At 44.2% G+C, this 19,745-nt stretch overlaps 1 protein-coding gene across 6 annotated transcripts in view; it reads right to left on the bottom strand.

Annotated features, from left to right (window-relative positions):
* Positions 1–16,462, bottom strand: part of PRPSAP2 (phosphoribosyl pyrophosphate synthetase associated protein 2) — a 56,490-nt gene extending 40,028 nt beyond the window's left edge. The window contains exons 1-6 of one of the 6 annotated variants that reach the window (XM_045526915.1): positions 16,328–16,462; positions 11,047–11,142; positions 10,629–10,779; positions 9,282–9,334; positions 4,974–5,040; positions 891–1,063 (exon numbers count right to left, since the gene is read on the bottom strand). In XM_045526915.1, the coding sequence (XP_045382871.1) occupies positions 891–1,063; positions 4,974–5,040; positions 9,282–9,334; positions 10,629–10,747 (412 nt within the window). In that variant the 5' untranslated portion in view covers positions 10,748–10,779; positions 11,047–11,142; positions 16,328–16,462. Of the gene's footprint in view, positions 1–890; positions 1,064–3,822; positions 4,217–4,973; positions 5,041–9,281; positions 9,335–10,628; positions 10,781–11,046; positions 11,339–13,987; positions 14,026–16,327 lie in introns of those variants that run through there. The other 5 variants (XM_045526917.1, XM_045526916.1, XM_045526918.1 and 2 more) reach the window with 5 other exon arrangements.
* Between the last annotated feature and the right edge of the window lie 3,283 nt (positions 16,463–19,745).

Genomic DNA, 19,745 nt, shown 5'->3' with positions numbered 1-19,745 from the left:
GGAGCAAGGCTGGAAGAGAGGGCAAAACCTTTCCAGAAGATTCAGTGAGCTAGCCTGTTCCCTTCACCAGCTGCCTGTCACAATGTTTTCAATGGGGTAGACTACTGAGGTTGCTGGAGTTTGGGTTTAAAAAAATTTTTGCTTTCGCAGTTATTGGAATGTTACTTTAGAAAAGTTATTCTACAGTAGTATCTGTGTTATGTCATCTGTGATTTGTATCTTGTATATTCATATAAACATATACAAGCACACACACCAGCAACTATGAAGATTATTTAGAAACAAGGGGAAAAATACTTAAGATGTTACCTGAAAATTCCTAACACAAAATAATATATATGATTTACAAAATATGCCTATCTAGGTGCCTAGCTAGGTGTGGTACCGTATGCCTATTGTCCCAGCTACTCAGGAGGCTGAGGCAGGAGAATCGCTTGAGCCCCAGAGTTCAAGGCCAGCCTGGGTAACAGTGAAACCTTGTCTCAAAAAAATAGAAATAAAAATAAAATAAAATAAATATATCTATCTGTCCTGGGAAAGGAAACAGGCTAAAAAAAAATAGTTCCTGCAGAGTTCAGAATGACTTTTCCCCTTTCAAAACAGCTCTGATATGATTGCAAATAATCATACTAATATAATTTCAATACAAAGAATTTAGGAGAAAATGGAAAAAACAAGTCATTCTTACTACCTTGTGTTTTAGGGAGTTGAGACTAGAAAGAGAATTCTCTGCATTGTCTTCTCCTTATAAACTAATTGTCTTTAAAAGCTGCATCACTATTGTACTCTGTTCAGCATCCGAATTTAAATATGTTAATATTTTGAAATGTCTGAAGTAAAAATAAAACTCCCAGGCCCCCAACTGTCAAATACCTGCCATTCCTACTTACCAGCTTTGCACATCATGGAGGCCAGCAATTTAGAGACAATGGAGCCTCTTTTCCTCATCTTGCACTGTTTGCTGTAAGGAAAGTAGGGGATCACGCCGATGATGCTCTTGGCACAAGAGGTCTTACACGCATACACCATGATCAGGAGCTCCATGATGGTCGTGTTCACATCCCTGTAACCAAGATCCAGCAAAGCCCATCAAGGGAGCTAAGACACGTACTGTTTCCCTGTTTCACAAGAGTCAGCAGTGTGCTGCTCATGCCTCTGTGAGACTTAAGGCACAAAAAGGAAACCAATAAATTCCTCTCTTCTCAGGGCATCAGCTCCCCCATATTCGCTCTCTGCTGATGACCCTACTTTCTTTTTCACCAAGAAAAGTACTCCGTCGGAGGAGCGCATGCACGGGCTCCCACTGCCACGAGTCTGCACCTCAAGAGTTGCCTGCCCTCAGTCAGCAGTCAGAGGAACTTTCCATGCTAGTTACCCTAAAATCAATCCCTCCAAATTACACAGCTACTGGAAGACATTGCTCCAGCAGTTCTCCCTCTCCTGCCTCCACCATCAATCTGCCACATTCGCGTGGCTCATCCCATCAGCCCATAAACACTGTTACTTCCTCCATTAAAAACAAAAACTCAGCTGGACACGGTGGCTTTGCCTATCTTCCCAGCACTCTGGGAGGCCAAAGCAGGAGGACTACTTGAGCCCAGGAATTCAAGGTTACAATGAGCTATGACCAGCCTGGATGACAGAGCAAGACCCTGTCTTAAAAAACAAAAACAAAAAAACAAGACCAACTCCTAACCACTTTCCCCACTGCCCCATGTCTGTGCTCCCCTTTGTAGCACACCTCAGGGGAGTTCTCTACACTCAGTATCTCCGATTCATCCACTCTCATTCTCTCCCACACACATCCTGATGAAGCTTTGCTCTCATCAAGGTAGGTCATCCATGGCCTCCACGTAGGTACATGCTCCAACAATCCTTAGTCCTCCTCTTTCTCGACCCCTCAGCAGCATTTGACAGAGTTACTCACCCCTGTTCCTTGATGCACTGTATTCCCTTGGCTGCACGGATGCCCCTCTCTGGTCCCCTCCTGCCTGCCTCTCCAGCCTCCTGCTTTAAGAGTTGTTACTTGTCCTCTCCTGTCTCCCCTCATCCCTTGGGCTTCTCATCCAATTTCATAGCTTTATAAACGCTGGCAACCATCACATTTGTATCTCCAGTCCAAGCTTCTCTTCTGAACTCCAGTCTAACAAATTCAACTGCCACTTGACAATTCCACTCGAATGTCTGTTAAGACATCTCAAAACTTAACATACCCAGTTGGACCTGCTCATTCCCCTGCTTCACCAGAAAACTTCTGATAGGAACACTGTTCCTCCAGTTTATTCAGGACAAAAATCTTGAGCCATCTTTGGCTCCTCTCTTATCCAGAAAGTTTCCACGTCTCACCACTCCACGACTGCCCCCGGGGGCTGAGCGGCCTCCACTGGGTGACCATGCTGGCCTGCACACGGGCCTGAGGCCACGGGGCTCCACTCCTCCTGGACTCCCTCTGCATCGCAGGCTGCACACACAGCCAGCGGCCCTTAAAGTGAAAGTCACGCCTTGTACTCCTCTGCTCAAGACCCTGAAATGATTTCCCACTCTGCGCACAGCAAAAGCCCAGGCCTCACAGTGGTCCCCAGGCCACTTCATGGTCTGCCCAACCCACCCCTGCTTTCCCCTCCTGCTCCACACCCCCCTCAGCCAAGCCACACTCCACCCCTGTCAGCCCTCCCACGGGCAGCTCACTGCCACTGAGGGCCTTGCTCTAGGTGTCCCCACTGCCTGGAATACTCTCCTCCCTGCCTCGCCACCTGGCTTGCTTTCTCACCTTCTCTGGTCTTTGCTCAAATGTCACCTTCCCAATGAGGCCTGCCCTGTCTGCCTCTCAGCACCCTTTCACCACCAGCACTCCCAATTCCTCCCCATGCTGCTTCATTTTTTTCCCATAGGACTCATCACCTTCTGACATACTAGATAATCTATTCATTATGCTCACTGTCTTCCTCCACTAGAACATAAGCTCCACAAGGATGAGGATCTTTCTGTTTTCATCATTAAGGCACCTCACCTGTAACAACTGTAACTAGCATACAGCAGACATTCAAAATACGTATTTGTTAATGAATGGAAACTCAGAACATTTGGTGAGCAGGTTCTCTTTCACTACCCAGTAACAAGCCTGACATCTGATAAGTTAAGAGACTTCCAGAAAAGCAATATACAAGAAGGATAAGAGCAGAGGAACCGACAGTGAGTTTACTCCATGGCTCCCAGACCCGGCTCCCAGACCCTGCTCCCAGGAGCACCATTTTTCTGTGAGTTAGAAAAAGGTTTTCCACCACTCAACTCAAATAATGCAAGTCTCACTTGAATTACAGAAAAACTTCATTAATGGATGGAATTATCTTAATTTAAAATTTAAAAATTTTCTTAACTTTGATCACCTACCACTAGTCTGTACTAAAATGAAGTATAAGCTGTATCTGACAACACCAAATTTCAATGCTATTTCATGGTCTTTCATAAAGAAGACCATGATGTCCAGGCTTTCTGCAACCTGGACAAGGCTGAAAACCCAAGTTAACACAGGCTTCCGGCACATACAGAGCAATGCAAAATGAAGCATGGAGAGAAAATGAAGGGGGTGCTGAGTGTTTGTGACTAGAGGAATGCAAAACTGACAAGAGGCAGGGGCACCGAGTAACAGTGTTGAAATGAACAAAAACACAGAAGAGAAATAAAACAACTTAAAAACGGGATGGGATTGGCAGTCCTCCTTCTGAAGTCCTGAATTCTAAGTCCCATGGGGCCTTCAATGCCTACTTATCTCCTTGGGTAACCCACACAACCTCTGGGCATTTATCCAATGGAATTACACACCTCTCTGAGGAAATAAAAGTACTGCAGACACCCAGGAGCCAGAAGCAGCATAAGTTGTTGTGTGCTTGCACCTTCCCTAGCCTGATGCTGGAGGTGCAGGTGCGGTATGGGCACAGGTGAGTCCTCCTCTAACACCCTGGCCAGCAGCAGGGGCAGCAAGCACTTGGTGCCCCCATGCCCAGCTCTGCTGAGGACTCCAGGTGTCAGGACACAAGGTGAAGCCAAGGCACTGCCACACTCTTCTTCTTTCAGGGCACACCCACTCTCCAGGACGATGGGATGCAATGACAGGTCCCCTGCCATTCCTCTCAGGAGAGTCGCAGGGTTTTGTGACTTCATCTCAAGAAACCAAAGGCCAGGACAGAGATGTTCAAAATTTAGGTGAAAGTATGTGTGTTCCAAGGCTAAATTTCCCTGAAATTTGGCTCCTCTTCCCTTTTTTTGATATTTATTTATACATATACATATATATATTTCTATATCTATATCTATATATATATATACACATATATCCATGTGTATATATCTCCAGCATACAGCAATTTTCAGGCTCTCGAAGCTAAAAAGTGATGCACTACACAAACTGATTTCTAGACATTATTAAAAACCGCTCTGAGGGGACACATGTGGATAAGTGCACAATGGACAGTTGGGCTCCCTGTGACCACTCTCCCTTCTAGAGTAGCACAGACGGCTTCCCTACACAGAATCTTCTAACCCAGCTTACACATCTGTGACCTCAACAACTTCCAGAACACATATATGTCAAATGTCACACCACACAGGAATACACATTCATTCAGCACAGTCTTTTATCTTCTCAGCTCATTTAACACATGCAAGAAAATAGTAAGTGGTGATCACTTTAAAATTATCGGCAAAAAAAGCTTTTACAAATTCTGGCTATTGATTGTTAAGAAATTTAATGGGTTCTATTTTCATTAAGACCCTCTACTCCAATTGGTTATTTCCACCCATCAAGAACACTGAAAGAACACAAAAAAGTCAGCAGTTATGTCAGGAAAATTAGCAGAGTAAGATATACCAATTTTAAGACTATCATAACTCTTCCTGTCTAGCCAACTCTCATGATTCTAAACACTCATGCATAAATAGAGACCCAGATAGTTATCTGCTAGATAACTACTTACTTTGAAACGGTTTGGATGATGAAAACATCTTTTCCCCTCACAGACTCTTGAATTTGTACTCTTGTTTCTGGCAGGAAAAGGAAAAAAGATGGGAGGGGAAGGCATACAGTTCAAATTTTTCAAAATACATAAAAAATGTGCATTATTCCCCAATGTTAAAAAATATGGAAACTGGGCTGGGCGCGGTGGCTCACGCCTGTAATCCTAGCACTCTAGGAGGCCGAGGCGGGTGGATCGCTCGAGGTCAGGAGTTCGAGACCAGTCTGAGCAAGAGTGAGACCCCGTCTCTACCAAAAATAGAAAGAAATGATTTGGACAGCTAAAAATCTATATAGAAAAAATTAGCCGGGCATGGTGGCACATGCCTGTAGTCCCAGCTACTCGGGAGGCTGAGGCAGTAGGATCGCTTAAGCCCAGGAGTTTGAGGTTGCTGTGAGCTAGGCTGATGCCACGGCACTCACTCTAGCCTGGGCAACAAAGCGAGACTCTGTCTCAAAAAAAAAAAAAAAAATATGGAAACTGGAACTGTTACAAAACTCAGTAGGTTTCAAATGCTACAATGGATAATAAACATATTGCCATTAATCACACTTTTTAAACACAGTTATGTGACAGCTTTAAGAGGGAATTACATTTCTTACTTGAAATAAGCAAATCTACACTTCTCACCCCTTGTATGTGCAAGAGTGAGTGCTGTGCCACTGTGTGCATAGGATCTTAATAGGAAATTATATACCGTTCATTTGACTCATATCCATTGAGAACTTACGAGGTACAAAATGTTATGTTAATATGTGTGAGAACAAAGATAAGTATGAACCAATATCCCTACTCTCAATAAATATGATATCAGCAACAAGGAATAATTAGACAAATCCAGAATGGAACATTCTACAAGATAAGCTCTTCAATAGTCAATGTCATAGGCAGAAAAAAGAAAGGTGAGTGGAATGTTCTATATTAGAAAAGACTACAGAGATGTTAAAAAACATCGCTAAACTAAGAATCCCGGTTTGGGGGTGGGGCCAGGAAGCTATAGGCCAGGCATGGTGGCTCATGCTTATAATCCCAGCACTTTGGGAGGCCAAGACAGGAAGATCACTTGAGGCCAGGAATTCAAGACCAGCGTGGGCAACATAGCCAGATCTTGTCTCTACAAAAAATTTAAAAATTAGCCAGGTATAGCGGTGTGTGCCTGTAGTCCTAACTACTCCAGAGGCTGAGGTTGGGAGGATTGCTTGAGCTCCTAAGTTTGAGGGTACATTAACCTATGATCATGCCACTGCACTCCAGCCTGGGCAACACAGCAAGATCTTGTCTCTAAAAAAAAAAAGTTATAAAAGACCCTTCAGAACAACTGGGTAACTGTGAATGTAGACCAGTCATTAGATGATTAAAGAACTATTGTTAATTTCTCTAAATGTGACAATGGTATCATATTTATGCAGGAGACAGTATTTAGGGAATGCATGGTCAAATACTCATGGCTTAAGTGTCTTGATGTCTGCAACTCACTTTCAAACGGTTCTATACATACATATTCATATAGCAAAATGTGGGTTTTTTGGATTTTTTTTTTCTGAGACAGTCTTGCTCTGTTGCTAGGGCTAGAGTCCCATGGAGTCAGGCTAGCTCACAAGCAACCTCAAACTCCTGGGCTCAAGTGATCCTCCTGCCTCAGCCTCCCGAGTAACTGGGACTATAGGCGAACACCACCATGCCTGGCTAATTATTTCTATTTTTCAGTAGAGACGGGGGTCTCACTCTTGCTTAGGCCGGTCTCAAACTCCTGACCTCAAGTGATCCTCCCGCCTTGGCCGCCCAGAGTGCTAGGATTACAGGCGTGAGCCACCGCGCCCAGCGATAGTAAAATGTTAACTGTTGAACGTAGGTGGTAGATAGACATATGGGTGTTCATTGTATTCTTCTTTCAACTTTCTGGGATGTTTGAACATTTTCATTAAAAATGCTGGAAAAGGCCAGGCATGGTGGCTCACACCTGTAATCCTAGCACTCTGGGAGGCCGAGGCAGGAGCATCACTTGAGGTCAGGAGTTTGAGACCAGCCTGAGCAAGAGTGAGACTCCAGTCTCTACTAAAAATAGAAAAAATTAGCCCAGCATGGGTGGTGCAAGCCTATAGTCCCAGCTACTCAGGAGGCTGAGGCAGAAGGATCGCCTGAGCCCAGGAGTTTGAGGTTGCTGTGAGCTATGCCAATGCCATGGCACTCTAGCCCGGGCAACAGAGTGAGACTCTGTCTCAGAAAAAAAAAAAAATTATTTTATTTATTTATTTTTTGTTTGTTTCATTCAAACCAAAGCTGCTGTTGGGAAAAAAAAAATTTTTTTTTAAAGCTGGAAAAAACAGAATACAAGTTTATCAAAGAATGTGGTGTGATGTTAAGAAAATGAGCTTTGGAGTCAGGGACATCTGGCCTTGAATCCAGACTCTGCTGTTTCTGGGACCTTGTACCTAACATCGTCTCTAAACTCAGTTTTTCAGTATCTGGGGAACAGTAAGGAATCCACAAGTATTACTTTCCTCCTTCCTTCCCAGTAGACCCCAAATATCTTCCCTCCTTTCATTCAGAAACCTGGAGAATAGACTAACCTCCCCTTGTCCCCTCCTGCCAGTCTCCAGACAAAGAACACCAGCCAACTCCCTTGGAGGCAGAATCTTTTCCAAACTCTCCCTGCATAGTTTCCTCAATTATACATTTTCCCCTACTGAAGCTACATGGGGGATCTTGGGAGACAAGCAAAAGGCAGCAGAGGAGATAAATAGGGGAACAGCAAACTTGTGCATTTTTATCAAAGACCCCTGTAAGCTTTATAATATTTAAATACTTGGCCAGGCGCAGTGGCTCACGCCTATAATCCTAGCACTCTGGGAGGCCCAGGCGGGCGGATCATTTGAGCTCAAGAGTTCGAGACCAGCCTGAGCAAGAGCGAGATCTCGTCTCTGCTAAAAACATAGAAAGAAATTATCTGGACAACTAAAAATATACAGAAAAAATTAGCCGAGCATGGTGGCGCATGCCTGTAATCCCAGCTACTCGGGAGGCTGAGGCAGAAGGATCGCTTGAGCCCAGGAGTTTGAGGTTGCTGTGAGCTAGGCTGACGCCATGGCACTCTATTCAGGGCAACACAGTGAGATTCTCTCTCAAAAAAGAAAATATTTAAATACTTGACAAAATCCTGTAGTGGAAAAGGAGCAAGAATAAGTATATTGTGTACCTATTACATGCCAAGAACTGTGTTAAGTACACAAATTATCCTATTTAATCCTCAAAACAGCCCTAATTATTCACAGGGTAGAAAGGTTAAATAACTTGTCAAAGATAAGGTGTATGACTCTCAAGCCCATGCAAGCTGTCCATCGCTCCCGTTAGAATAATTTCAAATATCCACCATTTCTAAAGAAATTACAAAGATTAAATAACAAACTTTTTTTACAACTTGGGATGATTATGTAATGACATATATCAATTAGCAGAAAGTATTTCCTTATAAGATTTCATGAAGTCTAACTCATGGCAGCTTAGGTGGAGGTAAAGAATGACCAACTAAAACTATGGTCACACAGGATTTACTCATTCTGCCAAAGGAGACAAATTCAACCAATGGTCAAGCTAATGTTTTCACTCAGCTGACCAGCTGGCTCATGTATTTATGCAGATTTTATTGAATGTGGTTTAAGAAATGAAGTTCAGGCCGGGCACGGGGGCTCACACCTGTAATCCTAGCACTCTGGGAGGCTGAGGTGGGTGGATTGCTCGAGGTCAGGAGTTCGAGACCAGCCTGAGCAAGAGTGAGACCCCATCTCTACTAAAATAGAAAGAAATTATATGGACAACTAAAAATATATATAGAAAAAATTAATCGAGCATGGTGGCGCATGCCTGTAGTCCCAACTACTCGGGAGGCTGAGGGAGGAGGATTGCTTCAGCCCAGGAGTTTGAGGTTGCTGTGAGATAGGCTGATGCCACAGCACTCTAGCATGGGCAACAGAGTGAGACTCTGTCTCAAAAAATAAAATAAAATAAAATAAAAAATAATAAAAAAACCAAAAACAAACCAAAAAAAAACCCCTGAAGTTCAAGCCCCCAGACGTGATCTGCACCAGGGTTACTTATCTAGTTGGTATTACTGAGAGCTAAAAACCCACTCTTCTACCTTACCTGCCTAACTTCTTGCTAACGGAACTGGATGATTGAATCAAATCATTTCAATAGTAGAGGATGAAGGACTGAGCCAATATGACATATCCCACAAAAGATCAATGTTACGCGTGTCCGAGAAGCGCTCACCTCTGTTAGGTTCCTGGTAAACCTGCACTTTGCCCATCTCTACCCCCAGCCGCCTAGAGAAGAGAAAGGGGGGAAAAGCTGAAACGGTGATAGAATAGACACAACATCTTTACTATTAAAGGAGACTTATAAATTGACAAAAGTAAAATAAAATAAAGTTATTCTTCTTATAAAACTCGAAGTCAATATTAAATTGTATGTCAGTCATTACCTAGCCGCCTCGCCCCCACCCCATGTCAACCCAGGAAGGCCTGCACAGTCGGGCTCGGCCTGCCTCACCAGCCATCTTCCTTGTGCTCTCTGTGCTCTGGTCCACATCCCTGAGACACGCCAACGCCTCTTCCTGCACACTGCAGGGCCCTGGAGCCTGCTGTCCCCTCTGCCTGGAGGGGTCTGCCCTAGACCTTTACTTGGTGGCTCATTCAGGTTTCCCAATTCAAGAACCATCCCCTCAGTTTAAAAGGCACCTGAGCACCCAAGCTAAAGCAGAACAACTGCCCCCATCATTACTCTCACACTGCCTCCTTCATAGCATTTATCACCATCTGAAATTATCTTATCTGTTTTGTTGACTGGCTTTCTGTCTGGCTCCCATACTAAAATGTAAATTTTATAAGAAGGAAGGATCTTGACTGGCTTGCTCAGAGTTCTTTTCTTCTTTTTTTTTTGAGACACACTCTGTTGCCTGGGCTAGAGTGCCGTGGTGTCAGCCTAGCTCACAGCAACCTCAAACTCCTGGGCTCAGGCGATCCTTCTGCCTCAGCCTCCCGAGTAGCTGGGACTACAGGCATGCACCACCATGCCTGGCTAATTTATTGTATATATTTTTAGTTGCCCAGCTAATTTTTTTCTATTTTTAGTAGAGACGGGGTCTTGCTCTTGCTCAGGCTGGTCTTGAACTCCTGAGCTCAAACAATCCACACACCTTGGCCTCTCAGAGTGCTAGGATTACAGGCGTGAGCTACCGCACCCAGCCGCTTGCTCAGTGTTAATCCCCAACATCTAGATTAAGGCCTAGTACCTAGCAGTGGTTCAATATTTGTTTAATATCTAAAACTATACTCAACTATAAGCTATACACTATTTTCATATGGTATACACTTCAGTGTTCTTTATATTAATAACTGTATACCATATGTAGCACCTAACACAATTCCTGGCACTCATGAGGCATTCAATAAATGAATGAATATGTAGGGAGTTGTGACAGTGGACAAAAAGGTTATCCCCAATAAATAGAATGATGGATTAACTATAAGATATCTGCTTTCAAGTTTAACAATCACTAACCTGATTATCAAATTTAAAATATTACTTAATATAGGTTTTAATGGTACAATAACTCACTCAGCAATTTTCTTTGAAAGCTCCATACACGATGAATTAGAATTTGCTGAAAACAACACCAGACCTCCTTTGGTTATGTTCATCTTGGTTTCTAATTCAGGTGGCGCCACACAAAACATCAAAACCTTCTTGGTTTTCCAATACTCAGAGCCTAGAAGGATACAATATATATAAACAACTGCCATATGGTATGAAATATACCTGATTTTTTTTAATAGCAAATGACTTCAGCTGAAGGAAATTAGTTTCCACCATAATGGTGTCTACTACATTATTTATACACACACACACATCCCCCCACACACACACACATACGGACAAACAGTTCATTTGAATTTTAGGGTTCCAAATTTATGGAAGTATGTTATCACACGATTAAATTAATTTTCATAACCAATGGAATAAATAATAAACTTACAAGAAAGGTGGAGCTGAAGAGCTCAGTGTTTTACTGTTTGCTGCTTAATGTCAATTATGGACAACGTCCTTTTATTCTCTGACAACAAAATTCCTCCTGGATTAACACACAGAAAAATGGCAGAGCCATTAGCAAGGACATGGACTGATTGGTCCTTAAACAAAGAATAAATGACCCATCTATATCCAGCTTTTCCTGTAATCCTATTTACCATAAAACCTTCCCCTGGCCTTCCAGCTGCCTCTCAGATGCCCTGTGTCATCTTTATTTTCCTCAACTAGAACACAAGGCTAACTAGATAATAACCCTGAAGGAAAGTTAAGTGACCACCCAAATGACAGGTGGCAGGTCACAAATAAAAAGGACCCCAGCCTAGAAGTCATCAAGAACCGAGGTTCTCATCCCATCCACTCTGGGCTGTGTCCTTAGCATGCAATGGGGGTGCAGGAGTGGATAGAACAGCAACAATCTAGCAGGCCGTGAGGGATGGGATGAGGGCCCTTTCCCAGCACGCCCTGCATCTCCTCAGTTGTATGCTTACTTAGGATGGCTCCGGGAAGACTGGTGAAATTATAAATGGGCTGAAACTGAGCTGATTGTTTTTGTTATTCTTAAGTTTTAATTACACAAGTAAAACGTAGAAACATCCTTCCTGTAAAAACCTGAAACAGTTAAGGCTAAAGTCACCAGCCCCAACCCCACGCTCCTCCCCACCCACTTCCCCAAAGTGAGGTTCTTATTAGTTTGGTATGAACCGTTGGGCCTTTTCTACTTTTTCTATGCATTCACACACGTGATCTCCATAAAAAATATGTGCAAAAATACATACATCATACAATGTTTCTAACATGAAAGGGTATCACCATATAAATCTATCTATAATTTGTTTTGATAAACAATCCATTTTGACAAGCTGGGTTAGAAGATATAGACGTATTTTGCTCTAACTGCTGCGCTGCCTAGTTTGCCACTTTTAGTCAGGTCTGAACAGGCCTTCTTTGTACATGTGCAGGGGGAGCACTGGGTTCAGTGCCCCCAGCAGACTAGAAGCGCACACTTCCCACAGAGCACCTCCTTAAGGGCATTCCAGGTAATACAACCTAGGGTTCCATGATGGAAAATATGGTGGACTACAACACAATCTACCTTAAATTTACCTATACAAGCAGAAATGTATGACAACTGACCAAAGCCCTAAAGTGACCAAGGAGGACCACTGGTATCTACCATGGAAAGTGGCTTTGGAGTAGGGATCAGTGAATTACAGGCCACAGGCCAAATCAGGTCCCTCCAAGGCCTGTTTTTGTAAAACGCAGCCACACTTATTTGTTTACAAATTGTCTCTAGATACAACGATAGCATTGAATATAGCCCACAAAGCCTAAAATATTTATCTGATAGCATGAGTACAAGCTGGGCATGGTGGGACACATCTTTAGTCCCAGCTACTTGGGAGGCTGAGGTGGGAGGATCGTTTGAGCCCAGGAATTCAAGGCTACAGTGAGCTAACATTGCCCTACTGTATTTCAGCAGAGACAAGAGACCCTGTCTCTACAAAATTTTTTTTTAAAGATGAAAAACCTAAAAAAAAAGCACCGAGGATAGCCCACAAAGCCTAAAATATTTATCATCTGGTCCTTTACAGAAAAAGTTTGCTGATCCCTGCTTTACAGAAGAGTGTAGCATCTGCAAAGGCTAATGAGAATGGAGGCAGAGTGACCGGTATAAATGAGAAAATAACACATTTTAATCATCAACATTCATAGGTGGAAGGAATCTTAGATGGCTTCTAATGCCAACTCTTGACCAATATACATCTAAGAACAGAGGGTGTCACAAGTCCAGGAATGGAAACAAAAAACCAATTCTTCTGTAGTTGTTAAGTATATAGGCTTTGGAGTCAAACTCATATTTGCATCTTGGCTACTACTTCCCCTTAACTCACAGTGAGGCCTTGCATAAGTTACTGAAAATCTCTTAGCCTCAGTTCCTTCATCCGTACAACTCTGAAAACTGACCCCACAGGTAAGTTACTGCAAGGCATTAACACAGTGCCCTGCATATAGGACATGCTATTAATACATTTAAATTGACTTCTAATATCTGGGCTATCTACCAAACAAGTACAGTAATATACACGGGGGCAGGATACTTTTTACATCCCCTCATCTTTAAATCAGAAGCTCCTTAAAATAGAACAGTGTTCCTAATAGGAGCTGGAACACTTAGAATGAAAGTATTTTAGTGGTAGGAAGAGATCTTAGAGGTATTGTAATTCAGCCCATCTCTCCTAAATCTCTATATGCCCTGTATCACCCTGACTGTGGTCTCCGAAGTTCCAGTCTTCAGATACTAGGCTTCTATAATAGAATTCTAACCTAAAACAACCTTCAAAATGACATGGGGAGGGGAGCAGGGGGGCTGGGGAGCATCCACTTGAAAATGAACTATCAATATAGTCATGTTTTCTAACTATTCATTTCACAAGTTGTTCAAACAAACATAAGGGCTGTTTCTAGTTTTAGTTCTCCTTTCTCCTGCTGGAAATCCAGTTTGTGCTCTTTACCAAGCTTCGAGAGAGTTTTAAAGACTATCTTTCCAGAATGGGGCTGGCAAAAGGGCTCATTAAGACAAGGTTTTAGTGTGAAATGAAGAGTAAAGAGAATATTCCCGTATTTTTTCCATGAATTACAGAGGCTTATGTGTTTATTATAAATGTATGCTAGAATGTATAAGAATTGTTTATAATGTGTGAAAACACATCCTTTTCAGACAAATCTCAGCACCTTTTAAAGAGCAAATCACAATCTTCTTTGAATGTGATTTGAGAATTTGTTAAGTTTCGTGAACGAGGAAACCACACTGAAAGAGATCTCTGGTTCTGGACAGGCTAACAGTCATTTCAAAACCACTCATCCACATTCAGATGAGGAAGGCTCACATTAAATGTGCTGTTTTCCTCTAAAGCAACAGTCCTCAACCTTTTTGGCACCAAGATGGCTTTCAAGAAAGGCAGTTTTTCCACGGGGGGTGGAAAGGGTGAGGCAGAGGTTAAGCAGTGATGCCAGCAATGGGGAGTGGCTGTTGGAGAACAGCTGTTAATACAGACGAAGCCGCCCCTCTTCTGCTGCTGTGTGGCCCAGTAACTAAGTTTTATGGAAGACAATTTTTTCCACGGGGGGGTGGGGGGGGGTGGGGGGTGGAACTGCAGCTCTAATCATCCACTGTGTAAAAATCTTCTACTTAAAAATGACTAGAAGCCCAGCAGTGAAGCACACCTGTAGTCCCACCTACTCGGGAGGCTGAGGCAGGGGGACTCACTTGAGCCCCGGAGTTGGAGGCTGCAGTGCACTATAATCACACCACTGCACTCCAGCCTGGGCAACAGAATGAGACCTTGTCTCTAAAAAAAATTTTTTTGTTTTAAATCACTGGAGTAGGAGTGGGAAGACTTGGGTTTGCCTTCCACAGCCACCAGCTGCCAGGCCTTGTGCACATCACTTGGCCTTGCTGGGCCTCAACCTTTACCTTCCAGACCAAAGAGATAGCTTTTTAGAATTTAAGGCCCAGGCAGCACAGATTTTTATTTTTACCCCCCTCTTTTTTTCCCACTATTATATTCTCTGGGGTTTACCCAGTGCCTGCCTAAAACAGCACCTGGCACACGGTAGAGACTCAACATGTTTGTGGATTAAAACCTGACCTCATTAAGCTGCAGTGATTAACAAATGGAACCGAAAGTCATTTGTAAACTAAAAGGCATCATAAAGTATATGAATTATTATTTTTGTTAGTGAGGTACCCCACTCCCAAAAAATTTGGTTTTTTTAAATCAATATTGAGAATTTGAAGGCCAAAATCTAACCGAATTATTCTTCTAGTTCTCTGTGACCTCAGGACCTTGTTCATCTCTCCACTAGAATGTTTTTCTCATGGTTGACAACCCAATGAAGCAGGTACTACACTGAGACCCATTTTAGCCATGAAGTGAGGTTAAGAGAAGAAACTTACTCAAGGCTGCATGCAGCCTCTACAAAGCAGACATAGCTAGGTCTCAGTCTGATTTGTAGCAGTTTGCTCTATACAACAATAGGCTACACAGCCTGACTCTCAACCCACACAGAAAATGACCTGGCACCCCACTGAGTGAGCAGAATGGGACAAATATCTAGATTTTGGAAAATGTCTATTGTAAGCAATTATTTCAAGTGCCAAAGAAAGAACACAGAAGTTTGATTCAGTATTTCCACTCTGGTAATTATCCCAAGTTAAGATGGAAAAAGCTCAACTAAAAAGCATCATAAAGTATACAAATTGTTTGTAACATGTGTGAATGGGATGGAAGATGGTTGGGTAGCTGTTCATTGCTCAATTTTGGTCAATACAAGATTTTTAAGAGCAAGCACATTAGACATATGTAAAGGTTCCATAATTCGATAATTAAGTAAAACTCAGAATATACATTCAATATAATAAATATTCAACACTATGCAGAAGTGCCTACGAATGCTGTTAACCTCTAATCACAACTGGGTAATAATGGTACAGACCAGGGCAGGAAAGGAATGTGAACAAGAAGGGTATGTTTTCGTGGGGTTCAATAATGTGGGTGAATTATTTCTATGGTGCATTTAAAATTTTGCCTTTAAATTTTTTAAACACTAGAGATCACACTTCCTCACGCCCAAAGCCCCATTCCGCATTTTCATATTCCTTACAAAAGCTAAACTGTCAAATGAGCCAATATTAACATCTAAAAAAATCCTTATCATCAATGTAACATATTGGGACAAAACATGTTATAGAATACTGCTTAAAAATTACAACACAATCCTCCCTCAATCTCTGCTGCGGTTAAGTTCGGAGTGGCATAAAATCAGCCGGAGGGTAGGGGTAAGACAAACGTCCGTGACCAGCAAAGCCAGGTGAATTAAAATTAGGGGCTCCGAGTCAGATTAAGGACGGGAGATGGTTGGGAAGCTGCTCAGCCGCAGGTCCCGTAATTAGGACTTGACTTCCCAAGGCGCCTGGAGAGAGCCCCACGGGCCGCGCGCCAGGCCCCGACCCCCGCCGGAGCCCGCGGCGAGAGGAGGGCGGAAAAGGGAGCGGGCGCGGCGGCGGCGGGCGCGAGTCCGGGGCTCCGCTGTGTACCCCGCAGGGGCCGCGGCCCGGGACCCCGACCCGTCCGCCGGCCGGCGCCACCGCCCTGTGCACCTGCGCCCCGCAACGCCGGATCCCGCCAGTCCGCGCTGCCACTCGCCACCGGCTCCCGCCCGCCTACCTGGCCCCGACCCCAGCCCCGGCCCCGCCGCAGCCTCCGCTGCCGAAGGAAGAAAGAGCCGGGTGTCCAAGCAGCGTCTCTAGGAGCAAAATGGCGACTCCATGCGCAAGAACTGCGTCCGCGGCGACTGCGAGGTCCGGGGGCGGGGCAAGGGCCCGGACTGGGCGGGGCGGGGCGAGAGCCGGGACTGGGCGGGGCCCGGCTCGGGGCCGCGGGCGTGGCCCACCGGGGCGGGGGCCAAGGGAAGGAGTGGGGAGCGAGGCCATAGGGCGGGGCCAGGCGGACGCGAGGGGTGGGGACGTGGGCGGGGGGCTGCGCCTGTGGGGACCTTGGGTTACTGCTAGCCCACCGCCTCGGTGACATAAAGGGGCAGGTTAACCGGGGTATGAGTGTGGACTTACAGATGTCTGGATTCAAGTCTTTACTGGCCTGTAAGCTTCGGCAAGTCACTTCACATCTCTGAGCCTCAGTTTCCTCGCCTGAAAAGCAGAGATGATAGCAGCACCCACCTCACAGCGCTGTTGTGAGGCTTAAATGGGACAACACCTACAGGGCTCCTAGCGCAGTTGCTGGCATATAGTAAATGCTCGGTTATTATCATTATGATTATTTGCCTTGTTGCCGTGTCTTCTTTTATTGTAAAGGAATTGGTGCTTTTGGTATCCATTGCGTGAATTCTTTATAACTCAAGTATGTTTACTCTATCACATATATAACATATTAATAATAATAACAAAAACAGGCCGGGCGTGGTGGCTCATACATCCCAGCGCTTTGGGAAGCCAACACAGGAGGATCACTTAAGGCCAGGAGTTTGAGACCAGACTGACAACATAGCCAGGCCTCCTCTCTTAAAAAAATTTTTTTTTATTAGGGGGGCATGGCTGCTCACGCCTGTAGTTCCTGGGAAGGCTGAGCCCAGCAGCTCGAGGTTACAGTGAGCCTTCATTGTACCACTGCACTGCAGCCCGGGCGATAGAGAGCAAGACTTTGTCTCTTGAAAAAGTAAAATAAAGTAACAAACACATATGTAGCACTTACCAGGTGTCGGGTCAGGCAGTTATTCTTTTAAGTGCTTTACATATATTAATGGTGATTTATGTAATCCTCGCAAGAGCATAAGGTAGGTATTATTATTTTCTCCATTTTAATAGTTGTGGGAACTGAGACACCAGCGTTAAATAATTTGTCCGATGACAAAGCGATGGACAGAATTTCAAGCAGGAGGCCTTGCACCAATGTCTGCGTTTAACTAACCCCTATCCCACACCGCATCTCCAGTTTCGCTTAGGATTTTTCACAAGAGTGAGGCATGAAATCATTCATCAAGGTTGCACAGCTAATTAGAGGCAGCCAGTCTTTAAGGTTCAACCTTTTATTTTACAGAGGAAGAATACAAGCATCTCAATTTATGAATTATAAATGAGGTGATACTTTATGAAATGGAGTCATTCGAGACATTTCCTTTGCTTGACAACTTTACGGGGACACACCTCTTCGCAAAGAGCAAGGCCCATGAGCATACTGAAATGTCTGCATGACAAAACTGCACCCTCCTCTAGCGGACCTAGCTCACGCCCCCCCTGCACTCTGACCTATACACATGCTGACTCTGCTCCTTTGGCTGGCGATGACTCCAGCCTTCGCATATTGCCATGTGACTTGATCTGGCCAATCAGAGAAGCTCATCACTCTCAGCTCGCTGATTCGCTCCAAAGATAAGGCATTGAACCAATTGGAGCCCAGGAGACACTTTCTCTGGCCCTGCGCTGTCTGTTGCTGTTTGCTGAGCTGCAAGGATGCCAGGAGGGGAAGAGAGAAAAGAAAGGGAGGGATGTAGACCGATCCGGTTAAGTTTAAGCTAAATCTGAAGTCAGTAGGCCTCTGGACTTTTCAAGTATGGAAGCCAGTATGTTCCTCCCTTACACACTCTGAAGCCAGTGTGGATTGATTGGTTTCTACCATCTGCAGGATCCGCTTAGTCTCCCCTGCCTACTTCTCCGTTCCGTTGTTCTGTCTTACCAGCCTGGCCTTGGCGCCTGAACCACCGGGACACATGCTGTTCCTCCAGGCATGCATTTCTTCCTGTAGTCCCCCCTCCCCCAACTTCTACTTTATATCTCAGCTCAATTGTCACTTTCAAGCCTTCCCTAAACCACTCGCTCCCCAAATAAAACTATTACATGTGCCTTTCCTTCATTGAGCTTATCACAATTTCTAATTAAGTATTTATTTGGGTGATTATTTGATAAATATTACCCACCCAAGCCCCTATAGACTGTAAGCTGGAAGGGCAGGCTCTTTGTCCCTCTTGCGACCACTGTTGCCCAGTGCCCAGCACCCAGTGCCCAGCACCGTGCCTGGTACAAGTGTGGTGCTCAAGAAATGTCTAAAAAATGGGCGCCGTTTCCTTGGTGGAAAGGAGGTGGGCAGTAGCACAGTATCATATAGCATTTGCACCATAGAAGGATAATAGTACCGAAATATTTTTTAAAGGCCACTCTCATAAGCCAATGTGAGCTGGCTCCAGAATGCCACTGCCTCCTGGGTTCCGCAGTGAGATAGCTTGTTTCTCATCAGTTTCCCTTTCTGCAGGCACTTAGTTTGTAGTTTACTTTGCTCTGTTATAGCAGATACCACTCTTCCATCTGCCTTCCATTCTGCAAAAACTATTGAAATCCCTTGAAGGTCAAATCTCCCATTCTCTTTATCCTTGGGATTTAGGCCATGGGAGTGAGCCATGGTGGACATCCAGCTCAAATGACCTGCCAGATGACTGCAGCCCCAGCCACCACCTGATTGCAACTGTATAAAAGACCCCAAGCAAGAATCACCTACCTGAGACCAGTCAAATCACAAAGAAATTGAGAGGTAAGAATAAAATTTGTACTAAGACACGAGTCTGGGGATATTTGTTACATAACTGTGGGTGATGAGCAAGAAAGGAACAAAGGCAGAATTTAAAGCCTGTGGTCAGTTCCTGCTAATACAGTTTTTGGTTAGTCCTGTGCCCATTTGGAGGTCTGCAATCAGAGTCTTTGCATTTAATGGACAAATGTGCTCAGCTTGCCTGCAGCACATCATTGGCCATATTCAAGGGCCAGACTACTGCACATAGAAGATAAATCAAGATGCTCAAGTCTAAGACATTTCTCTTTTACATCTTCTTTAAAGGAAGGAAAAGAATCTTTGCTATAGTTTGATAGAAGTTTTTCAGCAGTGTGGTGTAACAGAAAACACAGACTTCTCCTCCAAGTGATTGCTGAAATGAAAAAACAGGGGCTTGGCTGTCAGTCCCTAGGACCAGGGTCTGCATCCCACCTCCTCTTGGTGACCTCAGATAGACCCCTCTATCTCTCTAAGCTTCAGTTTCCTGAAAAATGGGCACTAAAGTTAGCAGCTATACAGGGGCCGGGGG

Source organism: Lemur catta, chromosome 15 (genome assembly GCF_020740605.2).
Source record: "Lemur catta isolate mLemCat1 chromosome 15, mLemCat1.pri, whole genome shotgun sequence".
NCBI lineage: Eukaryota > Metazoa > Chordata > Mammalia > Primates > Lemuridae > Lemur > Lemur catta.
Note: the sequence above shows the minus strand (reverse complement) of the source record. Positions and strands in the feature narration are given on the sequence as shown.